General features: G+C 34.8%; 1 protein-coding gene across 5 annotated transcripts in view; it reads right to left on the reverse strand.

Annotated features, from left to right (window-relative positions):
• The window catches only part of GRIA2 (glutamate ionotropic receptor AMPA type subunit 2), a 160,988-nt gene that overhangs the window by 19,233 nt on the left and 123,660 nt on the right, over positions 1-18,095 (reverse strand). For all 5 annotated transcript variants that reach the window (XR_005789051.1, XM_040471615.1, XM_040471613.1 and 2 more), the window contains exons 10-12: positions 16,642-16,848; positions 15,765-16,135; positions 10,999-11,197 (exon numbers count right to left, since the gene is read on the reverse strand). Coding sequence is in view for 4 of the 5 variants with exons in the window: in XM_040471615.1 (XP_040327549.1) it covers positions 10,999-11,197; positions 15,765-16,135; positions 16,642-16,848 (777 nt within the window). In the remaining variant the exon portion in view is untranslated. The remainder of the gene's footprint in view (positions 1-10,998; positions 11,198-15,764; positions 16,136-16,641; positions 16,849-18,095) is intronic.

Below are 18,095 nucleotides of genomic sequence, written 5' to 3' on the forward strand. Positions count from 1 at the left end.
GTTATTTTTATACTTTTATATTTTAATCTCTATAGGAGAATTAAAAGAGACTAGTGCTACACTGTTATAGTATTATGGTATTCTGCATTCATTTATATATGTACTTGTACCCATGAGCTCTGTATTTTCATATGCTTTTGTGTTGCTGTCTAGCATCCTTTTATTTCAACTTAAAGGAGTCCCCTTAACATTTCTGGTAAGGCTGTTTCAGTGTTGATGATCTCTCTCAACTTTTATCTGAGTCTTTATTTCTCTTTCATTTTTGAAGGACATTTTTGTCAGATATAGTACTCTTGGTTGGCAGTTTTCTTTCTTTTCTCAGTTCTTTGACTATATCATCTCATTCTCTCTGACCTACAAGGTTTCTGTTGATAAATCTGCTAGTTGTATTATGGGTGTTCACATATATGTGACAGTAACATTTCTCTTGCTGTTTTAAAAATTCCTTATCTTTGACATTTGACAATTTGATTATCATGTTTCTCAGTGTACACTTTTTTGGGTCCTCCTACTTAGAATTCCTTGTGTTTCATGAACCTATTCCTTTCCCCAGATTTGAGAAGTTTGGGGCCATTACTACCTTAAATAGGTTTTCTGCTCCTTTCTCTCTCTTCTCCTTTTACGACTTCCATAATGTGTATATTAGCCTTTTTGAAAGTCTCTTAGGCTTTCTTCCTTCTTTTTCCTAATCCTTTATTTGTATAATTTCAAATGATTTGTCTTAAATTTGCTGATTTTCTTCTTCTGCTTGATCAAGTTATGGTGTTGTATCCCCACAGTGAATTTTTCAATTCAGGCACTGTATGTTTCATTTCCAAAATCTATTTTTTCAAATTTTTTCTTTGTTGACATTCTCAGCTTGTTCATGCATCATTTTCCTGAGCTCTTTTTTTTTTTCAACGTTTTTATTTATTTTTGGGACAGAGAGAGACAGAGCATGAATGGGGGAGGGCAGAGAGAGAGGGAGACACAGAATCGGAAACAGGCTCCAGGCTCCGAGCCATCAGCCCAGAGCCTGTTGCGGGGCTCGAACTCACAGACCGCGAGATCGTGACCTGGCTGAAGTTGGACGCCCAACCGACTGCGCCACCCAGGCGCCCCTTCCTGAGCTCTTTGAACATCTTTGTGACAGTTATTTGGAATCCTTTGTCAGGTAATTCATGCACTTCCATTTGTTTAGTGTCACTTTCTGTAGATTAATTTTTTCCTTTGATTGGGCCATATTTCTTTGTGTTTTTTATGTGCCTTATAACTTTGTGTTGGGAATCACGCATTTTTAAAAAGGGCTACCTCTTCCAGTCTTTATGCACTAGCTTTGTATAATGAAAGATCTTCACCAGTCAACCTGGTTAAATATTCTAACACTTCTCAAATCTTCTCAGTGGATATGTCTTCTTTGGACTTGTGGATGTAAATTCTCAGAGGGATTTGTCAGTATCTTTTTTTAGGAGCTCATAATCTCTTGTTCCTTTTGGTATTTGTATACAATATTGCTGGTTCTCTAGAGCTGGCATAAGCCACTCAGATCTCTTTTGTTCTCAGCAGCCCAGGACTTGTAGAGTATGCTGGGTCCCATTAGCACTCCTAGTCAGGAAGACAAAGACCAGTCCTTTGGGTACTTCTCCAAAAGGCCAGAAAGTTGGATGTTTGGATGCATACTCCACTTTTCTCTTCCCTCCTCCAAGAGAGTGACTGCCAAGCTGTATTGGCTTCTGTTTGCTGTACCACAAGGCCTCTGAAACAGCAACAAGCCATCAAATTCTCTTTTGTTCTCAGCAACCCCAAGGCATCTAGTAGCTGCCAGGTGCCATCAGTGTTCTACGACAGGAAGACAAAAACCAAGCCCTTGAGCAATTCTCCTCCCCTCAAAAAGCCAAAGCATTGAAACCATACTCCATCTTTTTTCCTTCCCAAAGGGAAGCTGGGAGTTGGAGGTTTTCTGCCACGTTTCTTACACTGAGCTGGAGGAGGGCAGGGTCTTTGGCGAGTGAATGTGTGCTAGTCTAAACCTTTGCCTTTGTTCTCAGCAGTCCTCAACCTGATGCCTTTTTGTCAGTGTTTAGAATCAAGCAACAGTCCTGTCTTCTCTTTCTCTCCCCCTGGGAGAAGCCAAGAGCATGCATTTCCTCTAATTGTGATGCACTGTGCCAAGGAAGAGATTATAGTGAATGCCACAAATTTTCCTACAGACTTTGATATGGCTAGTTTTATACTCACTTGGTTTGCACAAGCTCCTTAACTGGTTTCTGGATTTCTCACAAAGAAAACTTGTTCTTGAGGCAGTGTCTCTGGTTGGGGGAAAAGAGGGTCTGGGGTTTCCTATTTTACTATCTTGCTGACATCATTTCCTTGGCCCTACTTTGTTTCTTAAAATGAAATCTTAAGTATCATTTTTTGGGACTGTGACAATATTTGGCAATGTTCGATTTTTCCAATTACCATTTTATTTCTAAAATCTCATTTCCCCATGAAAATAAGCAGCCACCTTTATTAGCAACTTGTTTTGGGTAATCACTCAATATGATCTGGAGCAAAATTATATGCTGGAAACATGAACTGTAAATTACTTTAGCATCAAGTATTTCTTCAAATATCAAAAGTCTAAAGAATTCTCAAAATTTTGTCAACAGTATTTACATTTAGTTCAGATTTTGATTCCAATATATTTAAATGATTACAGAATTCCATTTCTCTTCTCTACAAAGCTCTGGGACTGACTGCATTAATTACTAAGGCAACTGATGTGAACACCACTCTAGTTCTTTTGCTAGACAGTGGTTCTTTTACCTAAACACAAAAATAAAGTGAGTTGAACATTATGTTATCTTAAGTACCTCTACAGGTTTATACTGAGATCAATCTCTGAGGCATCTAAACAGGAATTTGGTGAATGTTTTGAGATGAAAGTCGAATTTCAAAATTTCTCCATTGTTTGAAACTTTTCCTGGACTAATTGTCCTCATGATTTGACAGTAGTGAGAAAAGGGGCATTTCTTTTTAATATGGACAATAATAGAAAGCTTTATAATCTTATTAGAGTGAAATTACCCAGCGGATAATGTGAGCTCTCATACCCGCTTTGTACAACAAGGGTGGTCTCTAAATGAAGTGATCAGTGGAGTGCACACTAAATTTACCAAGCATTGCCAATAGAAAGAAGAGGATGACCAAAAAAACTTATATTTACCCTGAAAGAAGCTACAACTTTACACAATAATAATTCAGCAAGTAGACACATTCTTTTTTTTCCCCCTTCCATTTCACTTTGATCACAGAAAACATAATTCAATATGGTTTCTCATACATTTATTTATACCTCTACAAATTTAGTAAGTACTGACTACACTGCCTTTAAATCGGATACTAATTTTTAAAGGAAATACTTGGAAAGTCTTCCAACATTTTGCCCTTTCTTACACTGTTAAACTAGCTACAGTTAGCTGAAATGAAAGAACTCAGGCTTTCTCAGCAGATTAGACTAAATGTATTCTTAAAGTCTTTGAGGATTTAAGACTGTTCTCAGAGGTTTTGTATAATGGTGAGAAAAATTTAAATATCAGAGAAAGAAAAACTGACAACCAGAGAGGAAAGGATTTCAACTGGTTCTGGATCATCTAGAGAAGCTTTAAACATACAGAGCTATCAGCTATGCAGATTGCTAAGCAATAATCAGGCTCCCCCAAGAAATAAGGAAAGAAAAATTTATAATAATATCACTAACTGATGAGGGAGCATAAGGCAAGCTGACAGGCCACAACCCCTCCCCCTCACCCCTGCAGGTGGTATATGTGTGATATTCCTCAGGCACTCCTCACTGTCTGAAAACAAAGGAAAGGGCATAAACAAATGGTTAACTGATAAAGATTCTAGTCCTGCAGGACCTAAGTCTCCATCACCCCTCCATAGTGATGTGGGAAACATAGGCAGAAGGAAATGGCAGAAAGAACTAGCTTTCCTTATAATCTGCAGCCCATTGACAAATGCTTGAGGGTGGTGGCAGAGTAAGACATTTCTCCAGAACTCCATACTCTCTTAATGGTCATGGTCTCCTGGAAGGAAAACAACCTTAACTTGACAACAGCTAGGCCTCCAGTCTCCTTGAGTCTTCTTTAGCATATGAAAATCTCACTGGAAACTTCCCCTGGATTTTACCTTCCCCAACCCCATAGTATATAATCAGTCTGTCCTCATGGTCCTGGGGCAGCTCTTCCTGCCCACAAGTCCTGACCTTGTGCTTCAATAAAATCATCTTTTTGCACTAAAGACACCTTCAAGAATTCTTTCTTGGCCATCAGCTCTGGGCCCAACAAACCTCACTAACACCCCCCAAAACCCTCATCACTAACCATGCCACGAGTGACCTACAACATATTCATATAGTGCTTATTGCTAATTTATTCACATCCAACTTTTACTTTGTATTTGGTATTTTAGAAAATATTTAAATATTTAAGCATGAATGAAAGGTCTATAAAAGGTCTAGTTTGAAATCAGTAGCTACCTATATGTCTGTGTGTGTATATTTATATATACACACATACACAAACACATACATATATGGCTATACCCATTTCGTTTCCAAACACTGAAAGATATGCATATGTATATGCATTAATAAATAGAAAGCTAGAAGTATACATATATTCTTATATAAAAAAACTGGAAGTATATATACATGTTTTTATCTACATAGAAAGAGGTGATGTATTAGAAACTATGGTAGACAAGTCATTAGTCAGATATAATAAGTGTAAAGAACCACCACATTTTAGTGAAATCTGTTCTATTAAATATCAATAAAGAAATTATGCTGCTTTATCGCTAACTAAAAGCAGTAAATGGAACAAAACTAACTTTCGTGAACTAGCACTTTATGTGTTTCTACAGGAAATCTGTTATAATGGCTCAAATGTTTTTATTTGTAAACATATTCCAATCAGTGTTTTTATATATGAATATAAATAGGTGTATTGATGCCACAGAAGGAGTTGAAAAAGGTTTCAGCCTTAAAAAAAAAAACAACAATTTAAATTACTGTAATTCTCTGGTAATTGTGATTATTTATAGTAAATTATATATATATATATATATATATATATATGATCATGCCATATAGTAACAAATTATACATATTTTATATACTTGAATATTTATATACACATAAATGAAAGGAAAATTTCAAACTAGTCCTTTCACTCAGGCAAGAAACATCAGCATTGATATTATTTATTTACCATTTATACTATTGGTAAGCTCTATAAAAAGTCTACAATACTGGGTAACAACAGTATAGTTTCATGGATTATCAGACTAAATTTATCTTCTGAGAATGGAATAATTAACTTCATTAAGTGAGAAGGAGAATACTTTTATTTTGACAACATTCTAGAATCTTTTTTTCCAAAGTCAGCAAAATTAAAGTAGATCGCTTATTCAGACAATACAGTCTGTTCCTCATGTTTCCAGAGGAGAAAAACAGAGGAAATAAACAGATTGCAGTGTAGGAGATTTAGAACAGGCATGAGGGAGTACTTCTAATCTACAAGTAATAATTGTGTTTCATAGACTGACTGGTTAATGACAGGTTTATTTATAAAAAGCATTTCCTATCCTCAAAGCTTACCTTTCTATAAGAACATAATGCATATAGGTCCTATAAAATAATTTTCTACTCAGACTCCTCTAATTCAAGACCTGTCCTCTTTTATTGAAAGAAATGTGAACGTCTAAAAATAGTGGTTTATAATTGAAAGCCTAATTCTTTCTTTATTAGAGGTATGCTACAGCAGCACTATAATTAGAGATGATCGGCGCTCCAAAATGAGTCAGAATTTATCATTCACTCTGTACAAGGACGTACACGAGTTTTATAGCAGAGAACCCCGGACAATGAAGATGCAGGGTCTTTTCCCTTATACCTCTTGGTGGCTATGTTACAGAAACTGGTCTGGATCACCGGGCAGAAGCAGCAAGTGGCACTTGGAGATCTTGGAAGGAAGGAGGTTTATTTTATACCGGTGGGCCCAGAGGAGATCATTCTCCAGAGATCTGAGCCCAGAGCATCAACAGATGGGACAATTTATAGTCTGTTACTTCCGCACCCCTCATTAGTAGTAATTTGGTGCCTGTGGCAAGCAGGGTAGGAAGGAAATCCCGGAAGGGTAGTCTTCTGACTAGGACTGGAATTCCCTTACCAGTCCTGTTGGCCATCTTATTACACATTTTTCCCTAATGGTTACAAGACTGTCCTCCATTTACTGTCTTTCTCTAGCAGAAGAAAGTAAATATTTCATTCATACTTGTTTTACTGTTTACCACTGATTTTAAGTTAGAAAATGTATAGCTGAAATTGGAATTCTAAAGCTAATGCACACTCACTGACTTTACAAAGGAATATAATTACAATACAGTATTTATTAAATTATTTACCTGAAATCTGAAAATACTTTTGACTTAAATTGAGTAACTGATATCACCTTAGGACAAAACAGATAGATCCCTACAAAGGGGATAAAACATTCATCTTATAATTTTAAATAACATGCTTTCATTCTAACAAAAATACACTTTTAGGAAATATTTGTTAACATTCAGACAAAAGACAAGTTATTTTTCATTCTTTTGCTAGTTATATATCTTCAAAATTTAGACAATGACCTGACTTCTCGAATCAATTTCTCCAATGACTAAATCCAAAGCTGTTGCTGTGGTAAACACAGAAAACTAGCTTCATGAACCCTATGACAGTAGAAAACTTTTCATAATATAATAATAAAATCCCTAATCATAGACAGTGTAATAATGAAAGAGCTATCAATAAAGCCAAATTAAGCCATGTTAGGAAACATAAGATAACTGTTAGAACTCTAAATATTAGCAAATGGGAAAAATGGTAAATGCTTTTTCTTCCACATGTAATTAGCTGTCTGAGATCTGAAAGCAAGCACAACAGATGTCTAGAGAACATAGAGTACAATACATGTCTTCAGTCTAACTTCAGCCTAGTCCATCCATATCACTTTCCCTGGCAGACTGGGCATCATGTTAATCAATCTGCCAGCTGTCATCCTGTCCTGGATCCACCTTACAGGAATCCCAGGCATGCCTAGAGCTGAAGCACAATTGAGAGAGAATGACCCAAGATGTGTGGTGACTATTAATTTTAGGAATAGAAGCAAGGAGAATTTCCTTTGTAACATTTTTCCATCAGAAGCTTAGAAGTTCAACCAGACTACGGCTAAGAGAAATTATACCCTGGGATTGAAGGGAAAGAATGTTAGTGGAAATCAATTATATTTACTTTTAGAATGTCTATAAGTTAGCTTCACTGTATTCAATACATCTTAGATAACAATCTAAAGAGAAATTATTTTTTTCAAAAGAGAATCTTTCATTCAGGCTCCACATGCTATTGCAATAAACCTTATGTGAAAGGTATGAGGCATGAGAGATACAGCTGGAATGCCACAGTTCTCCTAGAAAACTTTTTTGGGGGGATTCAAAGCAAAAGCAAGATTGTCCTCACTATTTTCAACATGGCACCCAATTATCAAACATTAATACTTTTGATTAATTTTTATTAATAATTTTGATTAATTATCAAAATTACTCTTGATTTAGCAGCACCTTTTTCTTTAATCCAACTTCCAGAAACAAACCTTTTGTATACATAATTTCTCCAATTGCCACCAAATTACAAACAAATTACAATGGAAGAATTAACATGCCAAGCTCCTATTCACTTTGCTGAAGTGTGCTGTTTTGTTAGCTTCCCTTTACTGGGAATAAATACTAATAGAATAAATAGTGTGGTCCTTATGTATTTTTGAGCCCATGCTCTTCTTCTTCTAGATAAGGAGAAGCTGACTATGATGCTATATGCACTGACACCTAACCACAGTTGATTCACCGTCAGTTTCCTTTTGAAGTTATGTTGAGAGGAAGGTGAAGCCCTGCCCAAATTTCTACCATTATAATTCTCTAATATCACACAAGCAGACATGGATGTAACCCAAACCGAGCAAGGGTGCAGAAAAAAAAAAAAATCCAGAGACCTTTCTTTGCATGCGAAAATGGTTTATGGAAAGAACCCCTCAGCACAATTATTAGCTGCCTGAATTTGGTCATATCTGCAAAATTTACTTTAATAGTGCAAAGTATGCCAACAAAAATCATGACTCCGAATATTAGGCAGAAGTACTGTGAGATTCAAAAAGATAATGGGATAAAGAAGATGTGGAATATACACATGATGGACTATTATGGATCTCTCATGAGAATGAGATCATGCCATTTGCAATAACGTGGATGGATTGAGAGAGAATAATATAAGTGGAATAAATAAACATAGAAAGACAAAGGCCGTAAGATTTCACTCATATGTGGAATTTAAGAAACAAACCCAACAAACAAGGAAAAAAAAGAGAACAGACTCTTAAATACAGAGAACAAAATGGCAGCTGTGGGGCAAAATAGATAAAGGGAATTAAGAGTGCATTTATCGTTATGAGCACTGAGTAATGCATAGAATTGTTGAACCATTTTACCATACACCTGAGACTAATATAACACTGTATGTTAATTATGCTTTAACAGAGATAATGTATAAGAAAATGCTTTGGAAAGCTATGCTAATAAAAGTTATTAGTTTGCCTAAATACTCAGTATCACTTCTCTATTACTGTAGGAAAGGTGAGCTCACTATCTTACATTGGCAAATGGCACAGCACAAATAATGTTGGCAAGTGTGTATGTATACACATCCATGAATATACTGCACATTGGAACCATGGTCTCCATGCTCATGGTTTTGTGTGCATTGTAACACAAGAGTAACAGCATTCTTCTCCAGAGTCGTCTAGCTTTCTTATCTTGTCTACTAGGAATTTGAGTATACTGACCACAGAATCTTGGCATCTTGATTATTACACATACACATTCTATGACTGACTGAGTTAAGGTATACTGCAAAACTCTGGAAATGTGAATGTAAAGTAGTTGAGAGTACTTGGTACTTCTGTTGTGCAAACGAGCTAATGACGGTACTGTAAGAGACTATATGGAAACGAGATTGTTTTAATCAATATTAGTAGCACTAAGTAAACCATGATAGAGCAGGTACTTTGCCTCATTCACATATTTCACTTACTTCAAGATGGAGGAATACTAATGAACTATACAAATAAAATAAATGCAAGTCTTATTGGGATACAAATAATAAAAAATGCTTCAAAATATGCTTCTAATTAAGAACCATGCAATATTCTAATTTATTTTAATAGATCTATTGTTATGATCAAGCTAGAGCACTGTGGTACATTAAGAATATTTATTTGTGGGGCACCTGGGTGGCGCAGTCGGTTAAGCCTCTGACTTCAGCCAGGTCACGATCTCGCGGTCCGGGAGTTTGAGCCCCGCGTCAGGCTCTGGGCTGATGGCTCAGAGCCTGGAGCCTGTTTCCGATTCTGTGTCTCCCTCTCTCTCTGCCCCTCCCCCATTCATGCTCTGTCTCTCTCTGTCCCAAAAATAAATAAATGTTGAAAAAAAAATTAAAAAAAAAAAGAATATTTATTTGTATACAGGGCACCTGGGTGGCTCAGTTGGTTAAGCGTCCAACTCTTGATTACATACAGCTCAGGTCATGATCTCAAGGTTCTTGAGATCAAGCCCAGTGTCGGGATCCACACTGACAGTATACAGCCTGCTTACAATTCTCTTTCCTGCTCTCTCTGCCCCTTCCCTGATCTCTCTCTCTCTCTCTCTCTCTCAAAATAAATAAACTTTTAAAAAATAGTTTTTATGTACATATTCATGTATGTTCATAAATGAAAGCAAATTGTCATCAGTAGCAAATCTGTATTATAACATTCATGCACAGAACTGCCTTAAAGTCAAAGTAGCTACTGAGAGATTGATCACATTTGTGTGCTTAAGTTGCAGTGCTTACAGAAAACATCAAGGTCCTGCCCTCCCTACACATACCCAGATTATTGTCTGTTATCAACTGTGGTCTGCCCCCACCACTTGTTCTCTTATCATATTTCAGTTCAACTGAAGTTATTTGGACAAGAGACCAGAGACAATGTAGACGAACCAGTCTTCAAATTATATCCTCTACTACCTTCAACCGGAAAATGAAGTCCTAATCCTAATTATGAAGTAAATTTGCCTAGATTTCACTCGAGAAAATTCAGATGCATTCAAAGATACTGTTGGATTATCAGAGATCATCTTGTGTTATATATATTGGCTGAACTCTTAAGTTTATCAGCTGTATTTAAATATTTTAACATAGTAAGTTCTTATATAGAGAAAATAGTATAATGAAATTATACCAACATCAGGTTATAGGGCTTGTTCTATAAACAAATACCAAAAGGCCACAATGTTTTTGAAAAGTAAAATACACTTAATCGACACATTATAATCATGCTACCCATTTTCTTTTTAAAAAGCTAAAGACCTTTGTTAGCCTTTTCTTGGAGACTTTGACAAAAATTCGGAATTTTCACACATTAACATAATCTGTTTTCTGACAAGAAATTAACATAACTGATTCAAAAGTGAGTTTGCAACTGTAAACTATTTAAAATATATGACAGTCATGTTCATTTAAAATAAAACCAAAGACAACACATTTTTGTTTCAAAAATGGTAACAACCTAAACTTAATTATACTTTGCTTCAATTCATTCCAAAAGGACAATCAATCTTCATAAAATTCAATTAAAAACGAATAATTACGAAATAATTCTATTGCAATGCTGTGTTTTTCTCCTAAGGAGTTAGGCATCAGAAAATAAAGATGGAGCTGAGGACAGGGATAGGGAAAGGTGTGGGGACAAGGTCAAGAACAGAAGTAGAGTTAAGACAGAGAGGGAGGTTACTATCGCATAGCACCTTTGTGTAGAGCACAGGAGTGCGGGGGGGAGGGGGACAAAGTTTAAAATGGTTACATTTTAAGAGCAAAATCAGAAGATCACAAACAGAATCTCTTACCCTGAAAAACTCTTTGGTGGATCCAGAGTCTAATGTTCCATAAGCAATTTCTGTTTGCTTAGAAAGATCCTCAGCACTTTCGATGGGAGACACCATCCTCTCTACAGTCAGGAAGGCAGCTAAGTTAGCCGTGTAGGAGGAGATTATGATCAGGGTAAAGAACCACCACACACCTCCAACAATGCGCCCAGAGAGGGATCTAATAACAAGTATGAAATGGATTTGTAAAGTGAAATGAATGACCTAATTAAAAAAAAACAAGTTAGCAGTATTATGCAAATATTGATTTATATGGGAATATTTAACTTTATACTTTTCAATATATCTGCTAGTTAATAAAACTGGAAACTATTAAGCATTCTGGGGAAGGAGTACAGATAAGCTGAATTTAATGAGATACCCAGAGGCCAAAACTTCAGATTCTTCAGATTCTTTCATAGTAATAATGCCCAAATTGTTTATGGTATGAAATCTCATAACGAAGCAATTTCAAGACATGTGCAAATAATCCATCCAATTCTCATACTAATATCCATTCATGACATAAGCAAACACGAACAAGAGAATTTAAGATCACTCACAAAATTCGCAATAATGTTGAAAAACAAAATCAAATATTAAAAATAAAAGAAGGTGAACCACAGATGTAGTTTTAAACTGATGAAACCCTCCTGGTAATTCGGCCAATGAAGTTCCCAAACCCTTAAAAAGGGCTAAAATTTCATTGAGGGTTGTGTGTGCAAAAACATAGGTTTTAGATACAGTGCAGGATAGAAAATGGAAAAAAATGATATTACAAACAAAGGTATGACACAAAATATAATTCTTAATGAATAAAAATCTGATGCTTCATGGCATGGACTGCTACGACCCTGTTCCTTTGTGCCTCCTGCTTAAGAAAAAAAGAAAACTCAAGGAAAATGAAATTAGAACATTTAAAAGTTTGCCAAAATACAAATTTCTAATTTGCAATATAATAAAATAAAAATATTTTTTAGCCATAAATTCCTATTTAAAATACTTTTTAAAAGCTTAATAGATTCCTAATAATTAACTTTAAACCCTCAATAGATAAGCATAGATATAGAAATAGATATTTATCATATTATTTTGAAAGATTTTATGGGATTCTACACATAAAGGGATTTAAGTAATATTAACAATCCAAAATAATACTTTTTTTGTTAATAACTTCATGTCTAACAATTAAACTTGTTACAGCAAAGATGTAACATTTCTAAAAAGTTAAATTATGAACATTTGGTAATTTATGGCCTAAAACAGACCTCCTGATATTTAACAGTAAGAAATAAACCTTTTGATGAAACACAGATACTATATCAAATCATTGGGTAATATCTGTAGAATAAACTACTCTAGCAATCAAGAAAGAGTGAGGAACTAATTTAAAAGTAAATTTTTTTTAAAGACAAGACCATCTGTTGCTAAAGGATAAGAGTGAGCAAGCAATGAAAAACAAACAGTATAAATAAGAGCCTTTATCACACACAGTCTCTGAGAGATGCAAAGAATTAAATAAACATGACAGGATGGAAAAAGTTAACTTCTCTTATATTCTGTAAAGGATATTAAACACATTTTAAATTTAAGTAACCTCTTGTGTAGACACAGCCACTCTCAAAACGTTCACTATTTATTCCATAAAAATGAAAGGTATAATTATATGACATGTACTCCATATTTAAGAGGGCAGTTGAGATCCCTTAAAACAAAACTGACTTCACGGTAATTGCTTTGACACTATACGCTGCATAGTAATTGGTAATATATTTGAGAATCATTTTTATAAGTAATTCTTTTCCACTTGTGAAATAAACACAAGTTAAAGACATAAGTTGCTTTCAGTTCCAGTGCTTATGTCAGATTTAATAGCTGAAATATGCCAATTTATTTAAAGTTTTATAAGATATCTCAAAAAATGCATTGAACTTATACAACATTCAAAGCAGAAAATTCTTGAGCAGCTTATTATTTACTTGTAAATGTTTTCAAAGGATCAATTAATGTTCTGAAAGAATTCCCAAGAAATTGTTTGTGGAGGAGGCAAATGCAATTTATGTTTTAGGGTGACAGACAAAAATGGTTTCTGTAAAAAAAAAAAAAAAAAGTAAAACAAAACAAAACAAAACTAAAAGCAACCTTCACCTCTCTGCATCTGCCCTAAAGAAGCAAATAGACATACGTATTCTATCATTTCCTTTAAATCTCTATTAAATAATTATTTTAAGAATGGTATTTTTATTCATTTTAATCCTTTTGAGATATTGGGGATAAAAACAGAGGCAAGCAGGAGAATAAAAGTCAACTTACAGCCTTTTACTCTTCCAATTTCTGTGGTTCTAGTCTTTGGAAAACTATAGTTAATATATTCTAAACTTAATTTCAGACAAATGACCAATTCAGTTCAATAAATCGTTCCAGATTAAAATTTAAATGTTCTATTAATATTAATAATATAGTTCCACATAATATTTTACTTGAAAAGAGGTGATAAATATCTTTGAAGATATTTGAAGAGCATTTCAAAGTGATCTGTGCATTTCATGCATCATCATCATCATCATCATCATCATTAGATACAAGGCTTTTCTATTCTTCTTTTCTACACTGGGGTCACCACCATTACATTGCAAAAAAAGTAGTTTGGTTTGTTTAAAAAAATCATTAAATTTTCCAATATCGTCCAATATGTTCAATTTTTAAATGCACATATAACACAGAATGAAAGATATGTACACTTAAAATTTTTTAATAAAGCAAATTTTTGTTCACATATACTCTGTGGCAAAAAAATAAATCAGTTGATAGCAAGAAAAAATATTCTATATAAAATCTTAGCAGGACATAAAAATTATTGCATGTGAAATTGTAGTAAGTCATGACTCATGAATGAAATCAAGAGCACAGAAAAAAAGGCCATATTTTAGGAAACAGGCTCATTGAAATTTAGACGTTATCTGTATGTGATGGTGGACACTGGGGTAAAACAGATTATGAAAGGTGCCTGTGCTTCAGTCCCTAAATATATGTTTTCTGGGCCTTGATAAGCACTGGACACCAAAACAAATAACTTCAGAGCCATGATGCGTGAGGATCGCAAACCTAAGGATCGACATATGGGAATCTGGATCAATATGTTTTACTTTGTAATGAACCTCATATGCTTCTCCTTACTTATTCAAAAGGCAGAGCATAGTTTATGTTACCCTAGGAAAATTGCCTTATATCTCAGGAATAAAGTAGTTTTATACTTCAGTAGCTTTCTTACCAAAGATGAATAATTTTATTATTATTTATGGACCAGAGTATTCTCAGAAATCTCCATTTGGTTAGGATTTTCTCCCTCATTATTAAAAAATTCTCTTTATGTCTTTAACTTAAATCAGATAAACTAAATATAAAACTATGAATCTTATATATTTTGTCAGAGGTCACCATAATTATATATTATTTTATATACAATTATTCTATATTTCTATATTATTCTATATCATTATATATTAAAGTTATTACACATATATGCCATGTAAATACCACTGCATATTTCTATTTTAGAGCAGTTCCATAATGTCACAGGGAATTTTATGGAATTAAGATTTGTTAAAGTCCAAATAATTCTTAACAATGTGTCCTACTAACAGAGAAGTAAACCACTAATAATTTCTACATACAAGATATATTTAATTGATCTCACTGGGTGGAATATACAAAAAAAGACTGCAAGAAGGTACATATATTTTGAGTGTCTCACATAGTTTTCTGAAATTAATCACTTATCTCTAAAGTGCTCAAAAACTAACAATATAATGAAATAGCATTAGAAAAGTCACCCCTTTTACTAGTCATTAAAATATCCCATAGAATCAAAGGAGGGTAATCAAACCTAAATTAAAATGTGCCAGAAGATAAATAAATTTGGCTTTAAATGTGAAAAGAATCACATTAGAAAAAGTATAATTTATTCTTCTAAAGCACCAGATATGGCTATCATTCTTATTCATGTATGTCACATGAACAAAGGCAAAATGTATTTTGTGACATATTTGTTATATTTAGGGATTCTAATGCAGGAATTAATATATCATAATGAGACTAAAGGTGCATAAATTTATTCCATTATGTGTGTGAATTACTATTCATTATGGCACAAGCCTTTGTAATGAATCAATCATCATTATTACCCAGCCATGTATTTCTATGTACTTGGGAAATAGGTTATTGTATATTCCCTTTAATCCAATGACCTAACCTTTAAAAAAAAAAAAACAAATTTTATAATACCTTTATGATACCATTTGCACGAGCTAATAATGGGAAAATAAAAGAGATGGGATGTGTGCCAAAGAAGTTTTGTAAACAAGTTTTTGTTTTTGTAGTTAATAAGTAATGTTGCCCATTTTCCCATATACAGGTCTGTGGATCAACACACAGATGACTGTAAAATGAGAATATGCAGCAAAAACACGGTACCCCTCCAAGAAGGCATGGAATGATAGGAACCTTATGCATTTTATAGCCTCTCCATGGTGTGTATAATTTCACCAGGAAATATATGCTCAACATTCAAAGAACATTGCTCAAATATTTCACAGGCTTATGCCGATGGTAAAAGCCTGTCCTTAAGAGTCTCAAACTGCTTGGACAGGTAGTCGGCAGCTGTTTACTTCTTTAAGTGAATTCATAAACACCATGAATATCCACTTGAGACCTAAAATGCACAAAGTTGAAGCAGGTGAGTGACCAACCTTGGCGAAATATCGCATCCTTGCTGCATAAAGGCACCCAAGGAAAACCAGAGACTATTAAAAATCCCAAATTCATTAGTTGATTCACTACTTTGTGTTTCTCTTCCATCTTCAAACTCCTCAGTGTGCCACTCGTAGGGGCTAAATCTGCTGACCAGGAATAAAACTACACTGACCCCAATGTAGGCAAAAACAATGCACATCCAGATCTCATAGGCTAAAGGATCAAGAAATGAAAACACTCCTGGTTTGGACTTCTGAGGCTTCTTGATCATGATAGATATCCCGAGGCTCATAAAGGGCTTTGAGAAGTCAATCACCTCTTCTCTCACAAGGGTAATAGTTAATGGAGCAATTGCAATGTCAGCTTTCTGTAAGGGAAACAAATGAAAGTAATAGTACCTGGAGTCATGGTCAAAAAGGAATCATGCTTACAGTATTGGATCAAAAGGGAAGGAAAGGAAATAAGGGAAATGTCAATAATTATTTCCCTGGTAATGTCCCAGTAAAGAATAAGCAAACAAACAAAAAACCAATCTGTTCTCCAAATATCCCTCCTTTTTATAAATACACAGTACACCCATCTGACTTGATTTTTATAATTACATCCCTACACTGCGTCTATGCCTTTGCTGCCTCTGAACAATGCATATGGCCCATAGGCCTCAAGACAGATAGAAGGCCTATCTCATTTAGTGTGCGTGTGTGCTTCTGACTTCATCCTTAATCTTCAGATGTTCACAAGGAAATAGAATAATATTCTTAAGTAATGTGGGAAACCAACAACCTCAGATATAGGCACTTTGCAGGGAAGGGAGGCATTCTGTCAACAAAAGTTCACTTGAATGACTTTATTTGGGAGAAGAGCTATACTTACCCCATATACAAGTTCTCCAACCATCCCATTCCAAATTTTCGTGTCAGCATCCCTGGCCCCATACTTGCCATCCCCAACAATTGTCAACTTGTACTTGAACCCACAATGTTTGGCGATTTCTGCAGCCAAGTCAACACAGTAGCCCTCATAACGCTCATTGCCTTCAAGCATTTCATGATTTTTCTTCATCATAACATATGGAGATTCCTATATGGAAAGACAGTGCTTTCATTGATAAAAATAGCTGTGTAACTACTCTCACTGAATCAAGTCTTGTGGTTTAATTATTACCTGTTAGCCAGAGAAATTATAGAATATAAATGGCGGACAATAGTAGCAAAAAATGTTTAAGCGTGATACTTTTGGAAAAAGGTTATCAAACGTCTACCGATATAGTTTATTAATATGGTTTGTACCTAGCCATACAAAAGTAAATAAGAACTAAAAGCACAAACTGTTGGCTTGTCCCCTTGTCATGCTTGTTAACTCCTAGAGCTTAGAGGGGAATTATGCTGCTCAACATCTGTTTTATTCAACTCTGGATCCACCATGCTCTTATGTTAAGGTTATGCTGTCCTCAAGAAACAGCATTCACCCAAAACTCTGTGTACTGTTTCTTCAAGGGTGAGGTTCATGGGGAAATGAGGCTCATGGTCAGTGATGCACAGACTAAAACAATCACTGGCATGGTCATGTGCTGATGCCACCCTCTGACATTTCATGTCTCACTTCATCTATGAGATATTCTATCCTAGAATAATATTACAAGGATAGAGAGCAGCTTCCCCCTGTAAACATAAGAAAAAGGAGGTATGAAAATGATTCAAAATAGCCCAATATCTTCCCCTGGAAAGTGGCACCAAGCATATTTGGGGGCTCAGGGATACAGTTCCTCTCAATGGCATGATTAAGGCAAAATCCCTCAAATGTCTAGCTTCCTTACCCTTATTAATATATTTCCAAATGCCAATGTTTTTATCCAGATCTCTTATTTTATTAACCTATCTATGTTTTTCTTCTCATTATTGTCAGAATAATGAATCCCACAAGTTTACTATATCACTGCTTAATAAAACAAAATACAACTGTTTTGTCATAAAACCATGTACTATTAGTGAACCCCATTTCCTCCATTTCATTTCACCAACAGCTTGTCACGAGGATCTACATCTTCCTTCCATCTATCCAAAGCCTAGATGTTCAAGATTCAGTTCAGTTTTGTCTCATTCATTCAGCACTGGCTCTGTGCTAACGACTGTGTTGAGTTTGGGGGTTTAAAAAAAGGGAGATTATCTTTATCTTTAAGAATTTCATCTTATATTATAAAGAAAAAGATATTGACACTGCTACTAGACCATGTAACAAATGTAAAAAGAGAATATACCCACAACTGCATGGGAAGTGAAAGGTAAAGCACTTGAGGAAATACAAGGAATGCTCTTCAAGACTTTCCC

The sequence above is a fragment of the Herpailurus yagouaroundi genome, unplaced genomic scaffold (genome assembly GCF_014898765.1).
Source record: "Herpailurus yagouaroundi ecotype Mexico unplaced genomic scaffold, PumYag 28, whole genome shotgun sequence".
Lineage (NCBI taxonomy): Eukaryota > Metazoa > Chordata > Mammalia > Carnivora > Felidae > Herpailurus > Herpailurus yagouaroundi.